At 46.1% G+C, this 24,298-nt stretch overlaps 1 protein-coding gene across 7 annotated transcripts in view; it reads right to left on the reverse strand.

Annotated features, from left to right (window-relative positions):
- The window catches only part of KCNK10 (potassium two pore domain channel subfamily K member 10), a 134,766-nt gene extending 112,451 nt beyond the window's left edge, over nucleotides 1-22,315 (reverse strand). For 4 of the 7 annotated variants that reach the window (XR_012494570.2, XR_012494571.2, XR_002138426.3 and 1 more), the window contains exon 1: nucleotides 18,211-18,762. Coding sequence is in view for 4 of the 7 variants with exons in the window: in XM_019744456.3 (XP_019600015.2) it covers nucleotides 18,211-18,262 (52 nt within the window). In the remaining 3 variants the exon portion in view is untranslated. Of the gene's footprint in view, nucleotides 1-18,210; nucleotides 18,765-19,074; nucleotides 19,337-21,803 lie in introns of those variants that run through there. The other 3 variants (XM_019744470.3, XM_074327079.2, XM_088797440.1) reach the window with 3 other exon arrangements.
- Between the last annotated feature and the right edge of the window lie 1,983 nt (nucleotides 22,316-24,298).

A 24,298-nucleotide genomic window follows, 5' to 3' on the forward strand; every position in this document is an offset into this window, starting at 1 on the left:
TGTGCAGAGCAGCAAAAAAAATTGAATCATTCAACATGCATGTTCCCAGGTGAGGTCGAGCAGGGCAACACGCTGCCTGCTTGTGGCGGCTCTCACACCGTAAGCAAGTGTCCTCCTCGTGGTCTATTTAGTGCCATGTTTTTTCCCATTTTTGTGCTTCTTGTCAGTTATTTCATTGTTTAAAATCACATTCAAGCATAGTGCTGAAGTGCTATCTACTGTTCCTAAGTGCAAGTCTGGTACCTTACGGAGAAAATACACACACTAGGTATGGTCCATCAGGCATGAGCCACAGTGCTGGTGGCATGAGTTTGATACTAATGAATTGAGAACATATATTCAATAAGATGTCTTTAAACAGAAACACACAAAAACAAGGTTATGTATTGAGCAGTTGACAAAAATGTGGTGATTAGAGGCTTATGGGAACCTAACCCTGGATTCCCCCTAGAAGCAATGGTTCGGGATTTGCTAACTCAGGAATCACAGCCATGTTCTGGACCATCACCACCGCAAATAACGAGAATCAATTGTACTTCATTTTGCCATCTTCTCAGAGGGTGAATTATAGAAACAAATGGTTTGATGAGGCTGAGATGAGTCTCATCCAGCCTTAACCTCTCTTTTCATGCTTTATGGATTACTCACCAGCACCAGGATTTGTGCTGAAGATATCTCAGGGAGAAAGCTGCTGATTAGCTAGAGATTGTATCCCCTGAGAGCCTTTAGCCTGCCTGGGAAGCATCTTGGGGCACTGTACCTTCTTCTCTCACTCAAAGCTAGGTGACTGGGAATCAGGCTGAGAAGCAATGAAAGGATAAAGCTTTACCTTATGTCTCAATTTGGGTTCCCCTAGAAGCTGATCTTAAGATAAGGACTTGAGCACAGTAGTTGTTTGGGAGATGAAAAAAGCACCAGTAGGGGAGTGGAAAAGAAAGACAAGGATTGGAAGGCAGCCAAGAAAACCAATAAAAGGTACAATATCAAGCTAGCTATTACTGCTGGAGAATGGAATTTTTCCCTCTGGGGAAACTGGGACTCCACGCACAACATATTCCTGAGTTATCCCACCCAAGGCTGAGAGAACTGGGGCATTTATACACCATCTCCCATCAGTCATTGGGTGAGTGCTGCTCTGGGGGAGCACTAATTCCCCTGCCATCTCTGCCTTCCATGGGAGGAGCAAAGTAGGTTCGGTCAAGAAAAAGGCAAAACAGACAAGAATTGGAAGTTGGAAGTTAGCCACCTTGCACTGAAGTTTTAAGAGCAAAGGGATAAGGATGGGCATGTCTGCTGCATCATACACGGCTGACGCTGAAAGTCTCACGTAAACCGAGGCCAGTAATGAGGCCACTTGTAAGAGAAATCTACAAAACAAACACGTAATTTCTTCCTGAGTCCTGGGGTTCTCACCTGCTTTCAGCTAAGTGGCTCATTCAACGACCAATTCCCACGAGTTTTAAGTCAAACTAAGGTCTAATGGTGTTTCTAGAGAAACATGTAGGTACATAAGGTCATTTGCCTTCTTTGGTAGAAGATGCAAAGCTCATTTCCATTTTTAATAATGAAATGAGGCCTTTTCTCTAGAACAGCATATGAGGGAACAGCAGGACAGAAGCAGGTTTTGGAAAACAGAGAATACGAGCACATCACAGGATGTGCTGTCTCACCATCACAGACTAGGTAGGTCCCTGATGAATGTACAACGGAGTCACACATCCCTGCCCAGGCGCCAGCTGGGGTTAGGCCTGTCCCTTCCACACACACCTGTGCTCACCACCCCTCATGCTACAGCAACTGAGGAATGTATACTCGATCTCATGTCTCAGGAAACGTCCTGGGGTTGGGAGAGGGGGGCCATCTTATATTTCTTAGTGTTTAATTACACTCTACTATTGAAGATGAAGCAAGAAGGATGACATTTCCTTCATCACATCAAGTGACTGCATTGCTGGGCTTTGAACCCAAAAAGCATACTACTCCCTTCATTTTCCTTTCTATAATTTTCCCAGTTCATGTCGTGACCTTTGAGAAATGGGCAGAAGAACTAGATAGGCCAACACAAGGCTCAGAAGCCACCAAGTGGGTATATAGTCATGAAGCCATATCCTCCTCCTGAGGTTGATGGAGCATATCAGAGTCCTGTGAGGAGAGACTCCCACAACCACGGCAATGAGGAGGGGCAAGCCTGAGGCCCAGGGCATTCGCACCTCGCATGACACACTCCTCTACCTAGATGGTGTTCAGCAGGATGCAGAGGCCCAATCAGAGGCCAGCAAGTAGATGAAAAGAGAATGGCCTCGGAGCCAACACAGACCTGGGTGCAAACCCCAGCACTTTCAAGTGGGATGGCTATGAGCGTTACACACACACTGTCAGCTTTGGTTTCCTCATCTTCAAAATGGAAGACATAATACTGCCATCTCAGATGATTGACATTCATTCAAAAATAAACACAGATGGATGCTAAGTGAAAGAAACCCATCACACAAAGCCACCTGTTATGCATATGATTCCATTCATATGAAACGTCCAAATACATATGTCCATAGTAGATTAGTGGTTGCCTAGGGCTGGGAGAGAATGAGGGGAACTGTGAAGTGACTGCTTCAATGGGTAGAGGGTTTCTTTTGAGAGTGAGGAAATTTTTCTAAAATCGGAGAATGGTAATGGTTACACAACTCTGTGAATATAGTAAAAAAAAAAAGACTGAACTATACATTTTAGATGAGTACATGTTCTGCTATGTAAGTTATACCTTACTAAAGCTGTTATTTAAACATTAAAAAACAGATCTGGAGCCCTCACTACGTGCAGGTTCTTTGGAAGCCATGAGCGTCTAGGGCGCTTGCTGAACATTAGGATATTAACTGGAAGAACAAGCAAAATGACTCAGCCTGCTGTGAAGAACAAATTATATCTTATGTGTTAAGCCCTGAGTTCTGTGCCTGATGCAGACCCTCAGGAAATGGGTGTTACCAGTAACATGATCATCATTTGTGAGGCACCTCTTATGTGCCAGGCACTCTGCTCTGTTCTTTGTGTGTGTTGTCTCATTTAAGTCTCACAACCCCTAGGGTACTGCGGTCATTTCTTGTTCTCAGGAGGGGAAGCCGGCAAAGAGAGGGAAGTTAGCACCTAAGATCCACAGCTCAGGGGTGGCAGAACTGGGAACAAACCTGAACTCTTGCACACCTTCTCATCACACACCCTTCATCTCCACAGCAGCATGACCACTGTTAGCACCACCAGCACCACTGGGCAGGGTTCCCTTGATAGCTAGGACCAGCTTAAAGAGCAGAAACCTCTGGTAGCTGCTGGCAGGAAAGCTCCTACAGGTCTCTCCCAGCCACTCAGCTGAGAATCTTAGCAGTGAAGGTGGGTCCTCACCCCAACTATGCCTCAAACTCCAGGCAAGACGCTCACAGCTTCCTGGCTTCACAGTGGACACTTCAGCCAGTCCAACCAGCTGCTGCCTCCTTAAGCCCCCCATGACCCAGGCTGGCCTCCTGGAATCACTGTTGACCTCAGTCTGTCCCAGCTTCCCAGATGCGGCAAAGAGACTGCCAGGCTCACAACCACCAGAAGCCCCAATGTCCCCTATTCAGAAGACATGTAAATTTAGACACTTTGGGAATCACATGTAGCAGAAAGTTCCCATCTGCTAGGGAGAGAGAATTTAAGTACCTAACATTTCGGCCTCTTGCAATTCCTTGGAGATTAATTTACACGTCATCATCACAGGGGACACATCCCAGTGATACACACACAGGCCACACAGTCAAAATTAACAATGGTTCTTAATAAAATTTCACTATAAACGAGGCAGTTTTGAGGCTTTCTTTGTAATTGCTGACTTTTCTAACAGAAAGGTGATGACTTCAGCAGGATCAACACTCATTTCCTACTAAATTATCAAACTAAACATTTTTTCAGAGTGATGTAACATCAGAATGGCCTTGTTTTCATCCTTATTATGACATTGTTTAAACCCCTTTATTTGTGCTTGAAAGAGATTTCCCAAGTGCAGAGGAAGTTAACTTGAGTGTCTGTATGAGAGACTGAGTTCTGGCCAGGTGGTAAGTTATGGGGAGGTGGAAATGGGGCAGGGCCTCTGTGTTGTTCATTGCTATGCCTCTGGGAACAAAGAAGACACTCAGTTAATATGCACTGAGTAAATGGATGGATGTCTTCTCCAAGAGGCTGAATATATTCTCACATCCATACTTGTTACAGGCTTATGGAGGATTTAGTTTAAAATCTCAGAACCAATATGCTCTAGGCTCCAGTAGAGCTATAGCTCTTTGTTAATTCTTCCCAAAGGAAAGCGGGAGAGAAAAACAGGCCCAGAACCCGCTGTCATTACCATGAGAGGCAATGTTGAGTAATGGAGGTTAGCCCCGAAGGGTTCGAAGGGAGGGCTCTGTCCCCTCCGCTGTCTGGGCAAGGGCAAGTCACTTAACCTCTCTAGACTACAGTGTTATCCTCTGAGAAGCCTCAGAAGGTTTGGATGTCTCAAAGTCCTTTCCAATTTCTGAAGTGAGTTTAATGTGAACTGGACATTCACACAAGTGAAAGTATCCCCTCTGTCACCAAGCTTCTGCCCTCTGCTTGCTCTTGTGGCACCTCCATCCCCTCAGCCCTCATCACACGACCCTATCGGTAGCCAGGGTCTTCCATCTGCTCCCTACATGGCACCTCCCCAAAGCCTCTCTTCCATGCTCTTGACTGTTCCTTTCCCCACTTTTACACCAACCCATCACTACATTTCGGTCCTGAGTCCCACTCCCTCTTGACTCGCTTGGCTATACCAATGAGTAATGGAGAGTTCATATGTCATCCAGAGGAAATATATTTGCATTTTAGCTAGAGGCATTCTGGAGATGTTTTGGTCCATATTGCTATCAGTACATTCACTGATGATGGTATGTCATAATACTTGTTTATGCACCTGTCTTGGTGGCTAGACCATGACTTTTCTGGGTAGCAAGCCTCAGGTCTTTTTCATAAGTCTCGTGCCTAGCCCCGTTTCTGTGGGCACTCACTCAATAAATGTGTATGGAATAACCACATGCATGAATGAAAGGTCGATGTGTAGAGGTACTAGTAGATTTTAGGCAATCTGGTAGTCATGGGAAAGAGTGATGTAGGTCAGTTATGAACAGAGACTTACAAGGCTCCTTTAATCCCACCCCCTGTGGCTGCGGGCTCTGCCAGTCTTTAGAACTGAGTCTGAATGCAGAGATTATTGCCTGAGGAGCAGGCATTCATGCCGCTATAGAAGCTGTGTTCTCACCCTGCCTGAGAAAGGGATCAGCACATCATAGACTCTCATTAATTCAGGCTTTGGGAACGACTTCTGAGCTGAGGCCACAAGGATGCAACTAGCAGGGGGTCCCAGTATAGCCAAAGAGAAATACCCAAATGTCACAATGTCTCCTGACACTCCAGGAACAAAGCGACAGTGGGTATGGAGGGGATGCTGCAATTTTTATTAGGCCCATTATGCTGGGCTGATAGTGGAATGCTTCCAAAAGGCATCTGAAGTACAATAAAATGTGGGCATGCCATAGTATTTGGTTAATTGATTTGCTGATTCCAGATATGTAAATTATCACGGAATCAAGCAAGGGCCATGTCACAAAGCCAGGAGAAAGGTAATTTTAATGAACAGAAATTGAAAATGCAGTGGCCATTGCTTTAAGACACACATCCCATTTGTAACCAGAAATTTGGATTTGGTTGTCATAAACCAAAGATGTCAACAAAAGCTCTTTTCCTGCCTAAATGTTTTTTTAAAATTCCTGTGATCCTTACAGGAAGACACAGCGTCCCCCAGGTAAGTCCCACTACCAGCAGCATACATGGCACAGACTCCGTGTCCTCCATAAACATTTGCTGAATCAATCATTCACTGTGTGAGTGGTTTAAATATTCTTTAAAATGCATATCTGATTGTGTCGTTTTCCTATTTCAAACCATTCAGTGTCTTACCACTATTCTTAAAAAAAAAAAAAAAAAAAAATCTCCTTCATAATGTGTACAGTACCAACCTGGCCACCACCTACCTCCCACCCTCATGCCACCATGCCACCAAACTCCAGGTCTCCTGGCCAGAGACCAGTGCTCCCTTACTGCGCCTCACTGGCTTTCTCTGTTCTTTTGTAACACATCCAAAAACTGTCAACATCTAAACCAGACTCTAAGTGTAGGAAGATTGTTATTCAAGACAATGAGTGTCATGAGCCACCATCATTATTCACAGGTACAATTAAGTCTAGAGTGTGTACACTGCGTGACTTATGACCAATTTTTCATAATAAAGCTTGAAACGCTGAGGAAATTATGTGCGTGTGGCTTAGCCTGGGTCATAATAAACCAGTTGTGGATCCAGGAACCGAAAGCGGGGCCTCAGGAAATGAAGAGTCAGTCAGAAGTTAAATTACCAGCATAGAAACCACCGTGAAAGTCGGCCACTGTGTGGGGGGAAGAGGTGGGGATGGGATCAGGGAGTGGTGACAGTTTCTGTGTGAAGGAATAGAGGGAAAAACAACAGAACCAGAGGAGGGTACAATGGCATATCTACAGCCTGAGAATTTTTCAGCCCATGGTTACTATGGCTACAGATGCCATGAGAGTTGGCCCCAGAATGTAACGAAGACCACAGGCAGCCTCATTCAACCCACTCTCCCCCAGTCCTGGGGCCTCTCTTTGCCATTTTGTGCAGGCAAAGTGACATAGTCAACAAAGCCCATGTCTTCATTCTCCTCCACCCAGGACAGAAAAGCTCCAAAACTTTCCTCAGAATATAAAATCACCTCAGAAATAAGCCAGATATGCAACGTTTAGAAACATGGGAACCTCTAAGATATCAAATGCATCCTGCTTCCTGGAAATCGTTTTCTCTTCCAGAATGTGCAGAAAAAGCCACAAGGTAGTCAATGTTTACTGGAAATATGACAGGGAGTGCTAACAGTCCTCTACCAGTGGCTTTGCCTGTGTGTGTGCCGTCACCCCCAGGCACAGCGTCCCTGCCATCTTGGCTACATTCTGACTTGTGCTACAGTCACACCATTCAGAGAGGAGGTCTGCTGCCGACACACAGCAGACACACACCAGACACCCCATTCCCTGACATGTCTGCTGCTCAGCCTGAAGGATGTCCTATTCCTCTGGCTTTATCCAAGGAGGTTGGGTTTTCAGTCACTGAATCTGTAAAGGAAGGGGGCTGTCAAAGAATGGGACTCTGTAAAAGAAGTGGGTCCACGAGGTGTCATACTCAACCTCTCATTTCACAGTGAAAAGAAATAGGGTATATTGTGTCGTCATTTTTTGGTAAATGCTTTACAAACCTACACATACCATGGTGCCCACACAAGACAGGTTCATTAGATGTTTTCTGTATTTGAATAATCTGCTTGGATTGGTAGGTATGCTGGGATCTGTTATAAGACTGTATATTCATGTTCTTCATAGTTGCTGTCTTTCTAAAATACCATTTCCAGCAGCGGGTAATAGGAGGAGTCAATGGCATTTAGTGAACCATGGTTCTGTGGGTAAAGGGGGAACGCAGAGTTAAACAAAATCAGCAGGTTTCTGTGCTGCAGGATTATCAGGGGAAGTGTACAAACTAGAGGAGAGGACTCCAGCGTTAACAGACACGCAGGTTCGAGTCACAGAGCTACAGGGTAACTTTGGGAAAGTTGCTGAAGCTCTGTAAGCCTCAACCTCTTGGTTCAGTAAGAAGAGATAATGATCTCACCTGTTTCTTTGGTTACAAAGAAGATTATATGAGACATTGACTATAGAGCACTTAGCACAGTGCCTGGCACTTAGTACTCATTCAATAAGTAATGGGGGAAATGTTTATGGTGAATTTAAATTGTCCTCAAATTCTGTGACATTCCTCCCTTCCAGAGTGAGCTTACTCTCCCCCACCCCCGACCCCATCCCCAAGTATGAACTAAACTTACTAACTTTCATCTAATGAAAAGAATGTGGTGGTAAATCCATTGGCAACAACACAGATGGACCGTGAGGGCAGTACGCTAAGTGAAATAAGTCAGACGGAGAAAGGCTAATCCTGTATGATCTCACTTACATGTGGAATCTAACACAAGCAATCTCATCAAAACAGAACAGATTGGTGGTTGTCAGAAGCAGGGGGTGGGGAGTGGGTAAAATGGGTGAAGGGGGTCAAAAACTACAAACTTGCAGTTATAAGATAAATAAGTTCTGGGGATGTAATGTATAGCATGGTGACTATAGTTGATAATACTGTATTGTATATCTGAAAGTTGTAAGAGAGTAGATCTTAAAAGTTCTCATCACGAGAAAAAAAAGTGTAATTACGTGAGGTGATGGATGTTAACTAGACTTGTTGGGGTGATCATCTCACAGTAGCTGCAAATATTAAATCATTAGTCACACACTTAAAACTAAAACAATGTTTATGTCAATTGTATCTCATAAAACTGGGGGGTAAGACCATGATGGTAGTAATGATATGTGATTTCCGTGGCTAGGTCATACAAGGTATTATCAATTCCACCTTGTTCTCTCTTAAATGGCTTGTTCTGGGGGAACACAGACACCATTTTGTAAGGACACTCAGGCAGCCTATAAGGACACAAAGGGCCACATTGGCAGGAAATGAGTCCTCTCCCCAACAACCAGCAGCAACTTGCAAGTCACATGAATGAGCCATGTCAGAAGCAGATGCCCCAGTCAAGACATCAGATGACAGCAACCCCTGCTAACATCTGATCACAACCACCAAGGGACTCCTACCCAGACCACCCAACTAAGCTGTTTCGAATTCCTGATCCACAGAAACTATGAGATAATGAACATTTATCATTGGTTTAAGCCACCGAATGTTGGGGTTATTTGTTACATGGCAATACCTAACTAATAACCAGCTACTGTGCATGAAGACTCTCCAGGAAGCAATGAGCATGCATCATTCTGCAAGGTGACCTGACCATGAAACCACTTTTTTTTTTTTCCACAGAGCATCTGATGAGACTAGTCTGCGTCCCATGAAACACACTTTGGGAAATGCCGATCTAGAACTCAACAGTATATGAAGCGTGTTCACATTTATCATCTCATTTGGTCATCTCAGCAACGGTGAAGTAGGTGTTAGTGTCATCTTTATTTTACCCAGGAGGACACTAAGGGTCAGAAAGATTAAGTGACTTGCCCAAGTTCACACAGATAATAAAACTGGTAGAACAATAACTGAGAGTCAAGGACTGTGATTCCAATCCACGTTTTTCCTCTGGGTTGACCAGAATAGCCTGGGTTTTTTTAACTGGGGATAAAAATACTGGGATGCTAAGAGAGTCCCAGAAAGGGGGTGCTCTGCTCTAGGCCACCCTCCCAGATGATCTGGAGAGTAAACCAGGTGCTTCTTAAGAGGCTGGAGCTGGAGACCTTCCCTGGTTTCACAGAACAGGGGCCCCCGCAACCATGATAACAGCATAATGCAGGTACTACTCACCGACCCCTTGAGATACTTCAGAACGCTCCTGAGAGCCTTGTGTATATCACCTCATTTAATCCACATAACAAACCAAGGAAGTGCAGACTCAGCTTCACCTTCCACATGAGAGACCAAGTCACAGAGAAATGAAGGCAGCTGCCCAAATCAGCCGCTAGAAAGTGAGGTAGTTCAAACTGGGACCCCGGCAATCTCAGACTCTCAGGGCATGGAAGGACCTCTGGGATCAGTATCTCAGCTCCTTCCTTTTGCATGAGAGAGGCAGAGCCAGCACTAGAACCCGGACCCTCCCACTCTAAGCTCCTGTGCTAGATGGCATCTTGCCCAGAGGCTTGGTTAAATTAACATGACATGCATTTACTCCTATGAGGTTATTTTAAGGATGTGTATGCTGGACGAGACCTATCATATCTACTTCCCATATGGCCTCAAATTCCACTATGAAAAATGAATGCCTTTGGCCTAATGCAACATTCTCAACCAGTAAATCCCGGCGCTGACTCAGGCTGGTTTATGGTTAAAATGGGTAACAATAGGTTGTCTCAAATTTGCAGAGAAAAAACAATAAGTCAATGGATAGACTCTTTTCATCTCTAAGCGTTTCCTTCCATTGATTTTTCTTAAACATTCGGCCTGTTTTCTTGTCTCACATAATAAAAGTGAGTGGATGTTCAGGATGTTCAAATATCATACCTAATACTCAGCATCTCTGTTCCGACTGTCAGGTTCATATCACATTCGATTTGGTAAGTTATACCATTTATCTTTATGCTGCTAAAATATTTGATGTGTTATTATTTGGGAGACCCACAGGCCTGCTTGCACATAAGAAACTCATTTTTCTGGTAGTAAAATTGTTACTAGCTTATATGCCAGAATTACAAATATTGGCATTTTAGGCCATTCTGCACAGGTCACTGTGGCTTCCAGATTCTTCAGCACTTGAACAAATCTCCGTTGTCTCTTCAAGCATCTCTTTTTTAACTGCAAGCACGATTACCAGTCTGCATTGGGTAGTTGAATAAAAAAAATTAGGACTAGAAAGTCAGGTTTCACTTTTAATTCATAATACTCAGTTCCAAGAGATAGAAAATGAGATCAGAGCTCTGAAGAAATGGGGAGGGGAGGAAGAAAGGAAGGAATGAAGGAAGAAGGGAGTCAGGGAGGGAGGGAGGGAAGGAGGAAAAAAAGGGGGGTAGGAATAAGGGAGGTAAAGTTCCCTGTGATCACGTGACTTATGTACGGCAGTGGTTAACTCTCCAGACCCCATGTTTTCCCACCCCTCCACTCTGCTTCAACATTTCCTCCATGGAAAGGATAAGTAATAGAACCAAAGTGATTGGTAGTATAGAAAATGGAATCTCCTGAAATCCTACCCACCTACTCCTCCATACAAACTTTTATGCCCACGCCTCCCCATCTCCCTGGCTCTGGGAATGGAGAAGGAAGAGGGATAAAATTCCCTTGTCACCACTCCTTCCCTTGCCAGTGGTTCAGGCCCTAACCCCCACCACCTCAAACTTAAAAGAATTAGAAAGTCAGTTTTCATTTTCAATTCATAGTACTCAGTTTCAGATACTTGTGAGGGAGAAAAAAATCTCAAACTGTGTCTACAAACCACAATTAAATGTTCTAGAAAGTAAATATGAAGTTTTTGTTTCTCCATTCTGGGTAACAATACTGAGCGTGACACAGATAAACAGTAAAGTTCCCGCTGAGTACTAGTGAGTACCACTAGGACCAGAGCCCAAAAGTGCATGGTGTTTTTTACCTCTATAAAGAAAAAAGATGCTCCAAAGATGGCGTGAGCCAAGATTTGGCTCAGGCTTCTTTTCTAGCAGCATCTGGGGAACATCAGCATCCTTTTGCCAATCTCAATGAGCACTGGGTAGAATGAATACTGAGCAGGTGGACTTTGAACATTTTTCCTCTTTCCTCCACAAGTAACCTGCCAGGTGGGGGTAACCAACACGGTGCTGATGCCACATTTAGGTAGATTCCAAAACCAAGTCATGCAAAGCTGAGCCCCTCACCAACTCTAACCCTGTCTGGATCATCCAATAAGTGTCCTTTCGAAAAGAATCTGAGGACAGCAAAAGATGGTCACTTTTATGCACCTGACTGCTTCAGCCAAGGGAGCTATCCAAACTAAAACTGCCTCATTGGCTATCAATAAAATGGTTTCATTCTGTTTCATCATCAAACACTCTGTCTCTCTAATCCCCTACAGACTAAACGTAAAAAAGAATCCACTATCTTAAAAAAAAAAAAAACACTTTTCTGGGCCGACCCGGTGGCTCAGGCAGTTGGAGCTCCGTGCTCCTAACTCCAAAGGCTGCCGGTTTGATTCCCACATGGGCCAGTGGGCTCTCAACCACAAGGTTGCCAGTTCGATTCCTCGAGTCCCACATGGGATGGTGGGCAGTGCCCCCTGCAACTAGCAACGGCAACTGGAGCTGAGCTGCGCCCTCCACAACTAAAGACTTGAAAGGACAACAACTTGAAGCTGAATGGCACCCTCCACAACTAAGACTAAATGGACAACAACTTGACTTTGAAAAAAGTCCTGGAAGTACACACTGTTCCCCAATAAAGTCGTGTTCCCCTTCCCCAATAAAGTCCTTAAACAAAAAACAAACAAACAAAACATTTTTCTTGCCAACAGTGGGCCCCTAGCTCTATGCCTATATTAGATACACTTTGCACCACACCTCAGTTGTGGTTGAAGTTTCCCAATGCGGAACAACACGTGGATTGTATTTTTTAAATGCATCTGATTTCAGATGATGCTCATAAAGAGATTGCTATGGACTGGATTATGTTCCCCCCAAACTCATATATTGAAACCTTAAACCCCAATTTGACCATGTCAAAAATAGGGCTTTTCAGTTGTAAATAAGGCTAAAAGAGCTCATGAGGGTGGAGATCTAATTAATAGGGCTGGTGCCCTTTAAGAAGAGGGAGGGAGGCAGCCATCTGTAACCTAAGAAGCGAGTCCTCACCAGACATCAACCCTACAAGCCCTTGATCTTGAACTTCCAGTCCCCAGAACTGTGAGAAAAGAAATTTCTATTGTTTAAGACCCCCCAGTCTACGGTATTTTGTTATAAAAGTCTGAGCTGACCAATACAGAGCCAAAGCACAGATATTGTGGACACAGGATGGAATAACCAAGTCTTCCTGCCCAGTCTTAATTCTATCTAGCAATCGTTGAGATTGGCAAAAGGATGCTGAAGCGCCCTTCGACACTGCTGGAAAAGAAGCCTGAACCAAATCTTGGCTCAGACCATCTTTGGAACGTCTTTCCTCTTCACTTTCTAGGATAATTGTGGTGATGTGGGCACATTATTAATCCCATTTGGAAAGCGGATCTTCTGAAAGTTGGATATTAAATCAAAATAGATTATTTTCTTTCCAGAAAATCTAAGCTGTACCAATGAGTTTGGAAACACATTAGTAAAGATAGTGGTCAAGCAACCTTGCAAGCTCAGCATGACTCACATTCACAAGAGACTGAAATCTCTGTTTAGCCAGGAGAGAGGTGGGATCCAAAAGTCAACTGAATTCCTGGGATGAAGTGTGGCCAGTGCAAGTACAACCTGCAGAAAACAGCCATCAACTAAGGACTCACTAATCAACCAAGAGCGTTTTGCCTCTAAATCTCTCAGAGAAACCTCTAAATACACTTTTGAAAAATAAGGAATGGTAGAGTGTGGAAGGAACAAAGAGCGTGGAAAGGAGGAAAGCTTAAAAGAAATTGCCCTGGATGTAAGCATCGAAAGGCCTGAATTGGCCCCCGTTCTGCCTGTTTGCAGCCTTGGGCCCGCAAAAAAGTAACTTACCCTTTCTACTCCCATCAGTAAATCTAAAACTCCAATACTGACAAAAATAGGGCTGTTTGAAGAAGAAGTGATATAATTTGTCAAAAGCATTCTGTAAACTGAAAGATGCTACCCATATACAACATAGGCCACTCTGAATTTTGCATTAAAGCATGCACTAAAAATGAAGTTTAAAAAAAAAAAAAATCCAGCTCCAGTTCGGAATTTTGCTTCTTTCTTAAGTAGATTTAAGTATCTAAAAAGAGCTACACACCAATGGCCAATATGAACCAAATTATTGATTGGACACCACCCATATCTTTGTTAGCTCACCCATCCGCCCCCGCCTTACTCCCCATCAGCCTTTTCATACCTGGCGAACAGGAGAACAGAAGAAAAACAGTCTGCGTGAGGCTTTAGAGAGCAGGGAGCCTACAAGGAAGTGGGAATATTGGTGTCCTTTCTGATACCCCATTACTTAGAGATATTCTTCCCTTCCTACTTGTACGTTGCCATTGCAGCTTAGAAGAAGAGGCCTGGAATTTCCTTCACGCATGAAGTCTTAGAGATCCTCTCCAATCCATCCCACATGCATCCATTGATTCAGCAAAAGGTTATTGAGTGACTACTCTGTGCCAGGCGCTTTCCTGGGCACTGGGGTTATGACAGTGAACACGGCAGGGAAAGTTCCTGCTCATGGAGTTCACATGCTAACAAGGAAGGTTGCCATTGAGTGTGACACATGAGTATGTAAGATGGTTTCGGATCATGACAAGTGCTAGAAAGTGACAGGGCTGGGGAAGGAGAGGAGAGGTCTTCAGATGGGACAGGGGCACCCTTCGCTAATGAGCTGACATTCAAGCTGAGATTCCAAGAATGGAAAGGAGTCAGCCATGTGAGCATGCACCATCACCTATGGAAAGAACAACTGCAAAAGCCCTGAGACAGCAATAAGTAGGCTCGATTTGAGGAACAAAAGGAAGCCAAGTGGCCCAAAGGTCAGATCAAAAAGGAAAGTTAGAGATAGGGTCAAAGAGGCCATGTCAGTGGCCCCTTGCACATGGGAGGAAACTGAAGCCCAGAGAGGCTAAGTGAGCAGCCCAAAGTCACGCAGCTAATTATTGCTACAGCTCATTCTAGAAACTAATTCATTTGCTCCCAAATCCAGAGCTTTTCATGCCATATTGATCTGCTTGCCTCAAATTAAGACTACTGTTTGCTAATTGTATTGGTTTTTAAAAGCCCTTAACATACATAAAAAGCAGCAAACCAATCCCAGTTTTCAGCAGAAAATCATCAACAAGATATCCCAGTGATTTAGAACACATACAAATTCTGTTATGGAAGACAAGACTTCACGCCAATCTACTTTTGTGTAGGTACTAAACAAACAGTAACTGTTTGTTAAAGGCTTAGCTTTACAAATATGGAGGAAGGCCAGAGCTCACCAGAGAATAATCATTTTACCTTTGGGTCTTATTTTTACACCTAAACCTCTTGACAGTGTTTTGCATAATTTACCCAAGTGCAATCAAAACCAATCTATGCTCAATCCACCTTCATTTTGCGCTATTAAATTGTCAGGTAATGGGACTGTAAGCAAAACATCATAATTACAGCTCCTTTCCACAATCTGTGAAGCCTCCACCTGAAAGTTCAAGTCTGTCAATACCCAAAGCCTACAGTCCATTTAGTGGGAACTGTCCCCTGACCTTTCTGGTATAATGCTAGGTGCCCCGTTATCCCTTTTGCCCTGCTAAACATACTCAATCTGTGTTAACGCTAACCTTCAAAGAACAGACCCAAAGTCTGTCCAGTGGCCAGTGACTGGCCCACCAGAGGAAGAAGCAGAGACGCTATCCAGCCATAGAGGAATTGTGGGAAAGGCTGATTCACTGCCTCACTCCTCTCCCACCTCCTCCCCGTCCTCTTCCTCTCTACCTTCCTCCTCTTCCCATCTCTTCTCCTCTTCCTCTCTTCTCTTTCTCCTCCCAACAAGCTTCTCCAGTCCCTGAGCTCTGGGAGCTTCACAAGGCAAGAGCCAGAGTGCTCAGTAACTGAAGAATTACACTTGAAGAGTGTTTAAGGGCCCATATTCTAGTCTAACCCCACCATCTACTATCTGTGTAACCTCGGGCAAGTTATTCAACCCCTCTGTTCCTCAATTCCCTCAATTATAAAATTAGGACAGTATCTTCCTCCTAAGATTAAACAAAGATTAAATAAATTAGTCTTCTAATTAAGTAATCATATTTAATTAATAGCTTATTTATTTAATGTATGTAAAGCACTATGCAATGCCTGGCACATGCTTGTACACGAGTGTGAGAAATGCCACCCTCTCTCCCCACTCTCCTCCTGCCTTCACTCCCTGGCTAGGAAAGATTATGGTCACCCTGTCCTTCAGGAACAACTGTGCATGAAGTCAGAGCAGCTTACTGAAAAGCAGCTCAATGGTACCTGATGGCAATAGGGTCCAGGGGACAGTAACACTTATACCATAAGATAAGTATTATGAGAATGAGTGTATGAAATAATGTACATAAAACACCTGGCATGCAATGATTGCTCATTAAATATTGTTATTTTTATTAGGGTCTTTTCGTTTTTAGCCCCAGTGGTTGTGACTGGAAATGCTACTTGCATGCTTCTTCCCTGTGTCAGTGTAACATGTGGGATTCATTGGTGCTTAATACTGTGCCGTAAATACACAGAGTGACGATCATATAGAAACATATTATAAAAGCCAAGGCAAGCTTCACGAAGTCAGCCCCACAGCCTTCCCTATCAGCGTGCCTTGATATCTCTTCTATCAGACAACAGACAACTGACCACCTGACATACCTCTTGATTGACACAGGGACACCTCCCTCTCAGCAAGTCCTAGACTGAACTGACCAGCTTTCCCCTCAAGACTGCTCCTGCCCTAGCTGCTGGCCCAGTCTTTCCAATTCCTCCACTTTTACAAGTTCTTTACTAAAGGCCTGTAGATTTTGTGTCCTCCAGAGCTCCCCGCTGCATCCACTTCTCCACTCCTAGGCCATGCCACCGCGGCATCTCGTCCCTCACATCCACAACAGCCACACAGCCCTTGTTGTAAAACTTAGTTCAGATCATGTCACTGCTGAGCTTGAAACCCTTCAGGGACGTAAGACAAAAACGATACTCCTCCCACACCCCACAATCCCACCCTACCTGCAACAACATGAGGCTTTGAGGTCTGACCCTTTAGGTCCCCACACATGCTCCCTTGCTCTCTGCTCCAGCCGTGCAAACTTCCTTTCCATTCCTCAAATACACACCTTCTGCCTCAGAGCCTTTGCACTTGCTGTAACCCTCTTCTGCAACAGATCACCTCCTCATTAGCCAGTTAATCCTTACGTATCCTCCACGGCTCCCAGTACAAGTGTCTGACTACCTTTTCTGACCACCCACCTCCCGGATCCTTGTCAATCTTTTCTATCAGACACTTTCTCAAAGCCCTGTATGCACTCCTCTGTGCAATGATTGATTTAGGTCTGTCCCCCTCACTATAAACTCCAAGAAGGCAGAGCTTTTGTCTGTGCTATTCTGACTGGATCTCCAGTACCTGGGACAGTGGTTGGTACTACATAGTAGGTATTCAATAAAGATGTTTTGCAGGGATTAAAAAAGTAGCCAAGGCACACTTCCACATATCCAGAGACCTAGAGACAAAGGAGAAGATATGGGTTGTATTTAAGGTGTAACAGCCTCAGTGTTGAAAATAGGCAATATCTCTTCACTCTCTCTTCAATAGCCAGTCGATTCATAAGACAATTTACTTAATAAATGAGTGGTTTTCCTCTTTTCCAGTCTAGAGAAAAGAAAAAAATGCACTTGTAAAGAACACTAAACACAGACAGACACACACGAAACATCATGCAAGTAGCATCTACAGTAACAACCATTGATGCTAAAAATCAAAAGACCCCCAATCAAAACAAAAAAATTCAAACCCAATGCACACAGAGGCGCGTTCTCGCTGGACTCAGCCTTCAGATGAGATAAGAGAAATGCTAAAGAACATTTCTTGTCAAAACAGGATACTAGCTTTCAACTTACTCTGCTCCCATACTGATCTCAGAGGGGGCCTTAACATCTGTATGTTAATTACAGACACGTGGCCCAAGCAAGGCACACACATATCTGTCTTAGTTGCTCCCTTTTGCGCAGAGAGAACACTGTCCAATATTCTTAAGAGCTTGTAAATGACACTACTGCTCAGGTGGGCACACTGAGTGCCCCCTCCCCCGTCCTTCCCAGCCCCACCCTTCTCACAAACTACTCTCCCCTCCCCCGCTCTACTCCTTCCGAGCCAAACTAGCTGCCTGGTTTGGTAATAAGATTGAGCCCTGTGGGCTCCATTATTCCGCATGCCCTAGGAGAGGGCCACCTCCAGGGACTGTTGCTGCAGATAAGAGCCCCACTTGCTGCCAGGAAACCTTTCCCATTGAGAACACTCTGGGCAGGCAGCTGCAGCCCTAGATCCAGGGGGAGGCACCCCACCCATCTGCCAGAGAGACAAAGATCACCAGAAACAAAGGACACACACACACTCTCGCACACAAAGTCAAAAGCAAATACCAACACTTGGTGCAATTCTAGCCAAACAGCCTGTGTCGTGTATCTTTACATTTTGAAACAATCCTTGAGGGACCAATGATTATACGATAATGACAGGCACTCTCTGGGTTTGGAACCCACGCTGCCTCCGCCCTCCTCCCACCCGCGCTGCAGTTCCCAGGCGCATTTTCCTGCCACAGGACACACGGGGCCAGGAGCAAGAGTGCTTCCATTCACGGAAGCGCGCACACGCAGGAGATGGATACGGGGACAGGGCGGCCGAAAGTAGGAAATACCAACCTTTAGGATCCCAGTTCACCTGTTTTCTTGGAGTCTCGATTGGAAATTTCATTGCTCCGTTGCCCAGGTGGGGAGGAAATGAAAAGAATCAAAATAATAATAAAGTCCTCAAGCTTTACACGCCTCGGTACAGCAGTCCAACAAAACAATTTCCAAGGATGGGGAGCCTTGGACTGGCTCGTGGAGGAACCCCAGAGAGAGACAAGTGGAAAATATTGGCTTAGGAGAAAACTGGAGACGGCTTGGGTATCTGCACCGGTTGAGGGGTGGTTGGAAGCAGCCCCCTGGTTAAAAGGAAAAGTGAGATTGGCGAGGGGTGAATGGAGAACGAGTCTTGGGAAAATTAAAGAGCCGAGCTGCTTCCCAAATGCGGTGCCCGCAGGTTGGGGGCAGAGCAGGCTGAGGGCCGAGGGCGGGTGCGAGGGAGAAGCCCACTGCAGTGTCACTCCAGCCCCCGAAGGCGTGTGCGCACACACGCACGAACACACTCACACACACTCGCCCGGGCGCGCGCTCAGGCGGGCACGTCAGTCTGGCTCGGCAGCGCAGAGCAAACACGCCCCACCCCGTCTGTGGCTCCTCGCCCGCGGGCGACGCCCCCCGCTCTCCACCCCCTGAAAGCCATTGGATGTAGAGGTGGCGCGGCACTCGGGGAGCGCGCAGCGAGGGCGACCCTCCCCGCTTTGCACCGCAGAAGCCGCGCCACTGTGGGAGAGAGCGCAGCGGGTGGAGGAGCCCAGCCGAGGTTGGCGCGCTCGGCACCTGGCGACCAGCCTGAGGCAGTGGCCGGCTGCGGACTTCTCGACCCGACAACGGGAAGCCGCGGTGGAGCCGGGACCGGGCGGCAGGCACGCCGCTACTTACTGGCGCAGCCAGCCGGCTGGCGGGCGGGCGGGCGGGCGGACCGGCGTGAAGGCTACCGCGGTGCGCTCAGTGGAGTTGCAGCCGGAGACACGCTTGGCTGCCTGGAAGGCGCTGCAGGAGGCGAACAGGAGCCACGGCGGCCCCGCCGCAAACCTCTTGTCACTGCTCCCACCCTAGGCGCACCCCCCATTCTTTTCTCACTTCATTTTTTCACTCCAGTACCCACTCGCTCCTGGTTCTCCCGCCTGCGCCCCAACCCTTGTTCCCAGCGCACTCAGAGGAGGCTGATGCCAGCCATGAGCCTTTTGTTCTGGGACCAATCGGTATCCGCCGCTCTCTTCCCACCCCAGGAAGGTCGCTCCCCAGGTGCAGCCTAGTCCCTTCGCCAACTACCTGCAGCCCAGCTGGAGCCGCTGTTCAGAGGCCGGGAAGGGGGTTGGGGAGAGGCGCGGTGGCACCACAGGAAAGCAGAGTTGCCAAGACCTGGCGTCTCCGGGAAACGGTGGCCCCAGGAGTCCGAGGGCCCAGCAGGTACGGGTACCAAGGGCCTCCAGACCTGTTCCCGGAAAGAGGCTAAACCTGGCGCATCCCCCGTAGCCCCACTCTCACTGCCCCGGCCTGGAGCTGCGGAAGGGCTTGCGGTGGGACCTCAGTCTCCAGAAGGACCTGGTGGGTTCTTGAGATGATCTTGAGTGGGCCACTGGAAGTACCAATATGAAAAATGCTTATAAAGTACTTCAGATGCCTAGCAACAGAGCCTTGCACATAGTAGATGCTCAAGAAATACTTGCTAAATGAAGGCATGAATTGCATAAAGCAGAGTTGGACAAGAAGTAGTTTAAGGTACTGTCCATTCACTGTCCGTTCAGATAGATCTTGAACTCCTATGTGTCATCACTGTGCTAGGTGCTGGTGACTTGGCAAAGAACAAGATAGGCATGGACCTTGCCTTCATGGAACCTACTGTCTAGTGCCATGAAGAAGGGTTAGACTGTCATTGTCTTTACTTATGAATGAGAAAGTGACTGCCCAGCTCCTTCCTGAGCCTGCCTGCTGTGTCACTAAACCTCTACACTGGGAGTTGCTCTCTGAACCTCAAGCCACAGGAAGGCACCTTGAGGTTTGTGAAGAGCCCTGTGTCAGCAACCTCTTTCTCATCATCTACCCCCCCACCCCCACTGTCACATCCAGGTTTCTGAGTCCAAGGGCAAGACTCGCAGAGGTCCACTGTCATCTGTGGAAAGGGTTGGTAAGTGCTTTGTCACTGGCCCCATGGGCTGCCAGGCTAGAGCCCGGAGTTCTCCGCACACCCTGTTCAGGCAAAACTAGTGCCAATCTGCCAGCGCTACCCTGAGACCTCAGCCCTTTGGGCAGGTTCTGGTTCCTCCAGAGGCTTCAGAGCCACCTTCTCTGGGGCTCCATTTTCACACCTTCCTTCCCTCTACTAGAAGGCTGAGAGGATGGATGAGACATGGAAATGAGACAAAAGGGGAATTTCTGATTCTCCAGCCATGTCAACAGAGACACCAGTATGTATGTAAATTCTGCTCCAAAACCCTAAGGGTACTGCTGCTACGCCCCTGAGAAAGCTTCCAGAGCCTCACTCTGCCCTCTCCCCCTTAACTGCTCATGGGCAGGCATGCTCCAGCCCAGTCATTGCAATACTATGTCTTTACCTGCATCTAAGTCAGAAAGGTATCCACAGAGAAAGATATCCTCTCCTGAATCCTCTGAAGATGAGGAGGTAAGACTGACACTTATCAAATGCCCCCCTCACCTTTTCATCCTTCTCTCCATTCATCTTCCCTACATCTTCCCTTTGAGGAAGCTCTAAGTGGTCCCATTTAAAGCTCAGAGAAGTAACTCACCCAAGGTCACAACACAGATTCAAACCCAAGTGAGCTCGTCTGGTCCCTGAACCCATGAATCTGACCCTGAAGCTGTCACATGGGTTCTTTTGGATCATGAAGATCTAAATACTATATTATCTAAGATTCCAGCCCCTCCTTTGCAAAATGAATTGGAGTAACCTGGTGCCCTGGGGTGTACATCAGGGACCTAGTTCACTGTCCAAGGTAAATTCCAAAGGTGAAAAAATAAAGCCTTAGGGTGCATCATTCTGCCAATCAACAAACGGTTATTGAGCGTCCCCTCATGTACAAGACAATGCGCAGTTTTTCTTAGAAGTTACACAGAGACCTGGAGAACCTTCCCCAGAAAAGCCTCAGCAGGACCACTGATTATTTGGAGGCTGGAGGTTTGGGATGGGTCTATTGGGGTGAGGAAGCAGGATCAGGGGTCTGGACTCCTTCTGGGGGTTAAAGATTGCACTAGTCCTTGGCCCTTAGGGTCACCTCTATTTAATCCGTAGGTGCCTCTCCCCCACAACCACCACTAACAACAACCTCTGGGGCTTTCTCTCACCTCCACTTTCATTCTCCCTTCTCTGAATGTAGACAAAGACGAGTAAGTTTGGGGTGGGGGGAAAGGGGAGAATCCACCAAAAATTAATTTAATTAATCCCAGCACCCCCTCCTCTAACTAGCCTAAATGGAGTCCAACTCGTAAACTGCGTAGTATTTGGAGTGGACAGCTTGGGAGCAGGATTCTGAGGGGGAGACGGCATCCCAAGAAAAACAACTTAGCACGTTAACCCTTTGTGCTGCTGTAATCCCCTTCCATCAGCTTCAATTCTGCGCCTTCCTTAGTACAGACTAGATTCCACTTACCCCGAGAAGGAGGGAAGAAGTAGTCTGTGTAAAGAAACAACATCCAAAAACGATGCCGCTTCTAGCGGTTCCCTGTCCCTCTGTGCCGCCGCCCCTTCCATGGCTATTGCTGCGGGAGGGTTAAGTCTGGTAGAAAGAGATCGTCTCGGGTTCCTGCGGCAAGAAAACAAAGCATCGTGGCGCAAAGTCTCCCTGCACTGGCCAAGCCCCTCCAGCAGTCCCAGGCTGGCAGCCGCTGCGTCCCCGGGGCCTTCGGTGGGAAAGGGCGCGGGTCCTGGGGGGAGGCGTGGCTGTGGGTCGCCAGGGTCTCTGCGGCTCAGAACCTGCAATCGTTGCGACACCACTTTAGTGAAGGACGTGTGGCCCGACGCAGGAGTGCTGGGGAAGCCCAATGGCACCAGCCATCTCCCGGGAGGAAGTTTTCCGCGACTTGGCTCCTTTACCCCCTCCCCACGCCGCAGCCGGGACCAGTGTGAGAGTGGAGGGGTGCTGCTTGCCGCGTGGGGGATCTTGGAGTGGCTGGCAATGCACGACCCAACCAGGAAAGAGTTGAACACGGATTCCAGGGTGCGGCAGGAGACTGTCCGGACCGCGAATCTCAGGGAGTGAGGAAGCAGTTTGGGGAATCCCGCTTAGTGCCGGTGGGGCAAACTGAAGGGGGGGGGGGGGGGACAGATCTGATTAGAATCTACTTCAATTCACGAATATCGGGATGAATTTGTCATCCGCCTTGGGTTGTTTCCCTTTGGTTCCTTCGTTGCTCTTGGAGGTCCAGAAGAAACCCTCATCTTCCGAGATCTCCCCCACCTCCGAGACACTTCCAAGTGCTCTTCTCTAAACAACCACGTCATTTTGTGAAGATACCCCACACACACCCTGTGTACACTCACTCAGTGCTGAAACTGACAGTTACCTGAAACTTCTCCTACCAGAAAGGTTTTCTTTCCCCAGTGAAGCTGCCGCTTTGTTCTCGGCATTTAATCACGCCTACGTTTGTCTTCATGTCCCAACCAGCATCTGCAAGAAACACACCCTTAAATATATGTTGCTCTAATCTTGGGCTCTGCTTTTGGCTTGGAAAAGCTGGAGGCGCACCAGCAGCCATAGGGCAGAGGGTGTCAGATAGCGTACTAATCAGTGACAAACTCTGTGCGCCCAAATCCTGCAGATTTATTTCAGTGACTCAAAGCTCTGATTGGGGATTAGTGAAGACAACATACTATGAACTCCAAAGAAATTGTAATTAAAGCATCAGGCGGACGAACATGTTTCATAACCAGGAACTGCATCCTCTCCCTTTGTAAGTTTCTCTGTTTTAAATGTTAGACCTTAAGAAAATATTATTTAAGCTCCCGTAAGGTATTGTGCCCAACATTTTACAAAAATATACAGAGCTGTAATCCTGTTTTTTTCTTTTTATTAAAGTTTATTGGGGTGACAATTGTTAGTAAAGTTACACAGACTTCAGGTGTACAATTCTGTAATAGATCATCTATATCTCACATTGCGTGTTCACTTCCCAGAGTCAGTGTAATCCTGCTTCTTATAAAACGAGTTTTAAGATGATTCCCTTTCTTTGAGTTATCACAAAAACATAGTCCCAGGTCATTTTCTAAAGAGATGGAGCTGGAAATTTTTGGGTTTTCCCCTCAAACACACAGAAAAGTTATAATTGTTTGGTAAAAACCAGGATCTAATCAAAGATTGCACTTGTTGTTACGTATTAGTATTTTTAGTGTATTTCAGTCCAGAAAGCTCCTCCATCTTTTTTTAAACGACACTGATTTTTTAAGAGTCCAAATTCATTTGTTTTCTAATAATGTTTAATGTCATGATGCAGCTAAAGATCAGTTGAGTCAAAGGGGGAAAAACGATTTCCTGACCACCCCGGCTCATTAAAATAATTCAATGCCTTCTATAAATTCAGTGTCCATGCTAGTATCGATGAAATAGAAGGCAGTTTTATTTCTGCTCATTCAAGCTTCACCCCTAGATTTAGTCCTAGCCTTAGTCGAAGAAGTTATCTTTTTTATTTTATTTTATTATTAGTTTCAGGTGTGCAGAACAATATAATAGACATTTCACCCCTCACAAAATGATAACCCCCCTCCCCCAATCTATTGCCCTTCTGACATCATATATATTTATTAGTTCCATTGACTCTATTCCCTATGCTGTACTCCATATCCTGTGGCTACATATATATTAAATTATAGTTGACATACAATATTATGCAGCTTCAGGTGTACAGTGCAGTGGTCAAGCATCTACACTGTCCCTTAAGTGGTCTCCCTAATAAGACATGTGCCCATCTGACACCCTACAAAATCTTTACAACATTATTGATTATATTCCCCAAACTGTCTTTCATATCCCCGTGGCAATATTGTAATTACCAATTTATGTTGTCTAATCCCTTCCCCTTCTCCCTCATCCCCACCTTCTAGCAACCGTTAGTTTTTCCTCCATATCTCTGAGACTATTTCTGTTTACTT

Source organism: Rhinolophus sinicus, chromosome 3, assembly GCF_057876585.1.
Source record: "Rhinolophus sinicus isolate RSI-liver-muscle chromosome 3, RSI-T2T, whole genome shotgun sequence".
Lineage (NCBI taxonomy): Eukaryota > Metazoa > Chordata > Mammalia > Chiroptera > Rhinolophidae > Rhinolophus > Rhinolophus sinicus.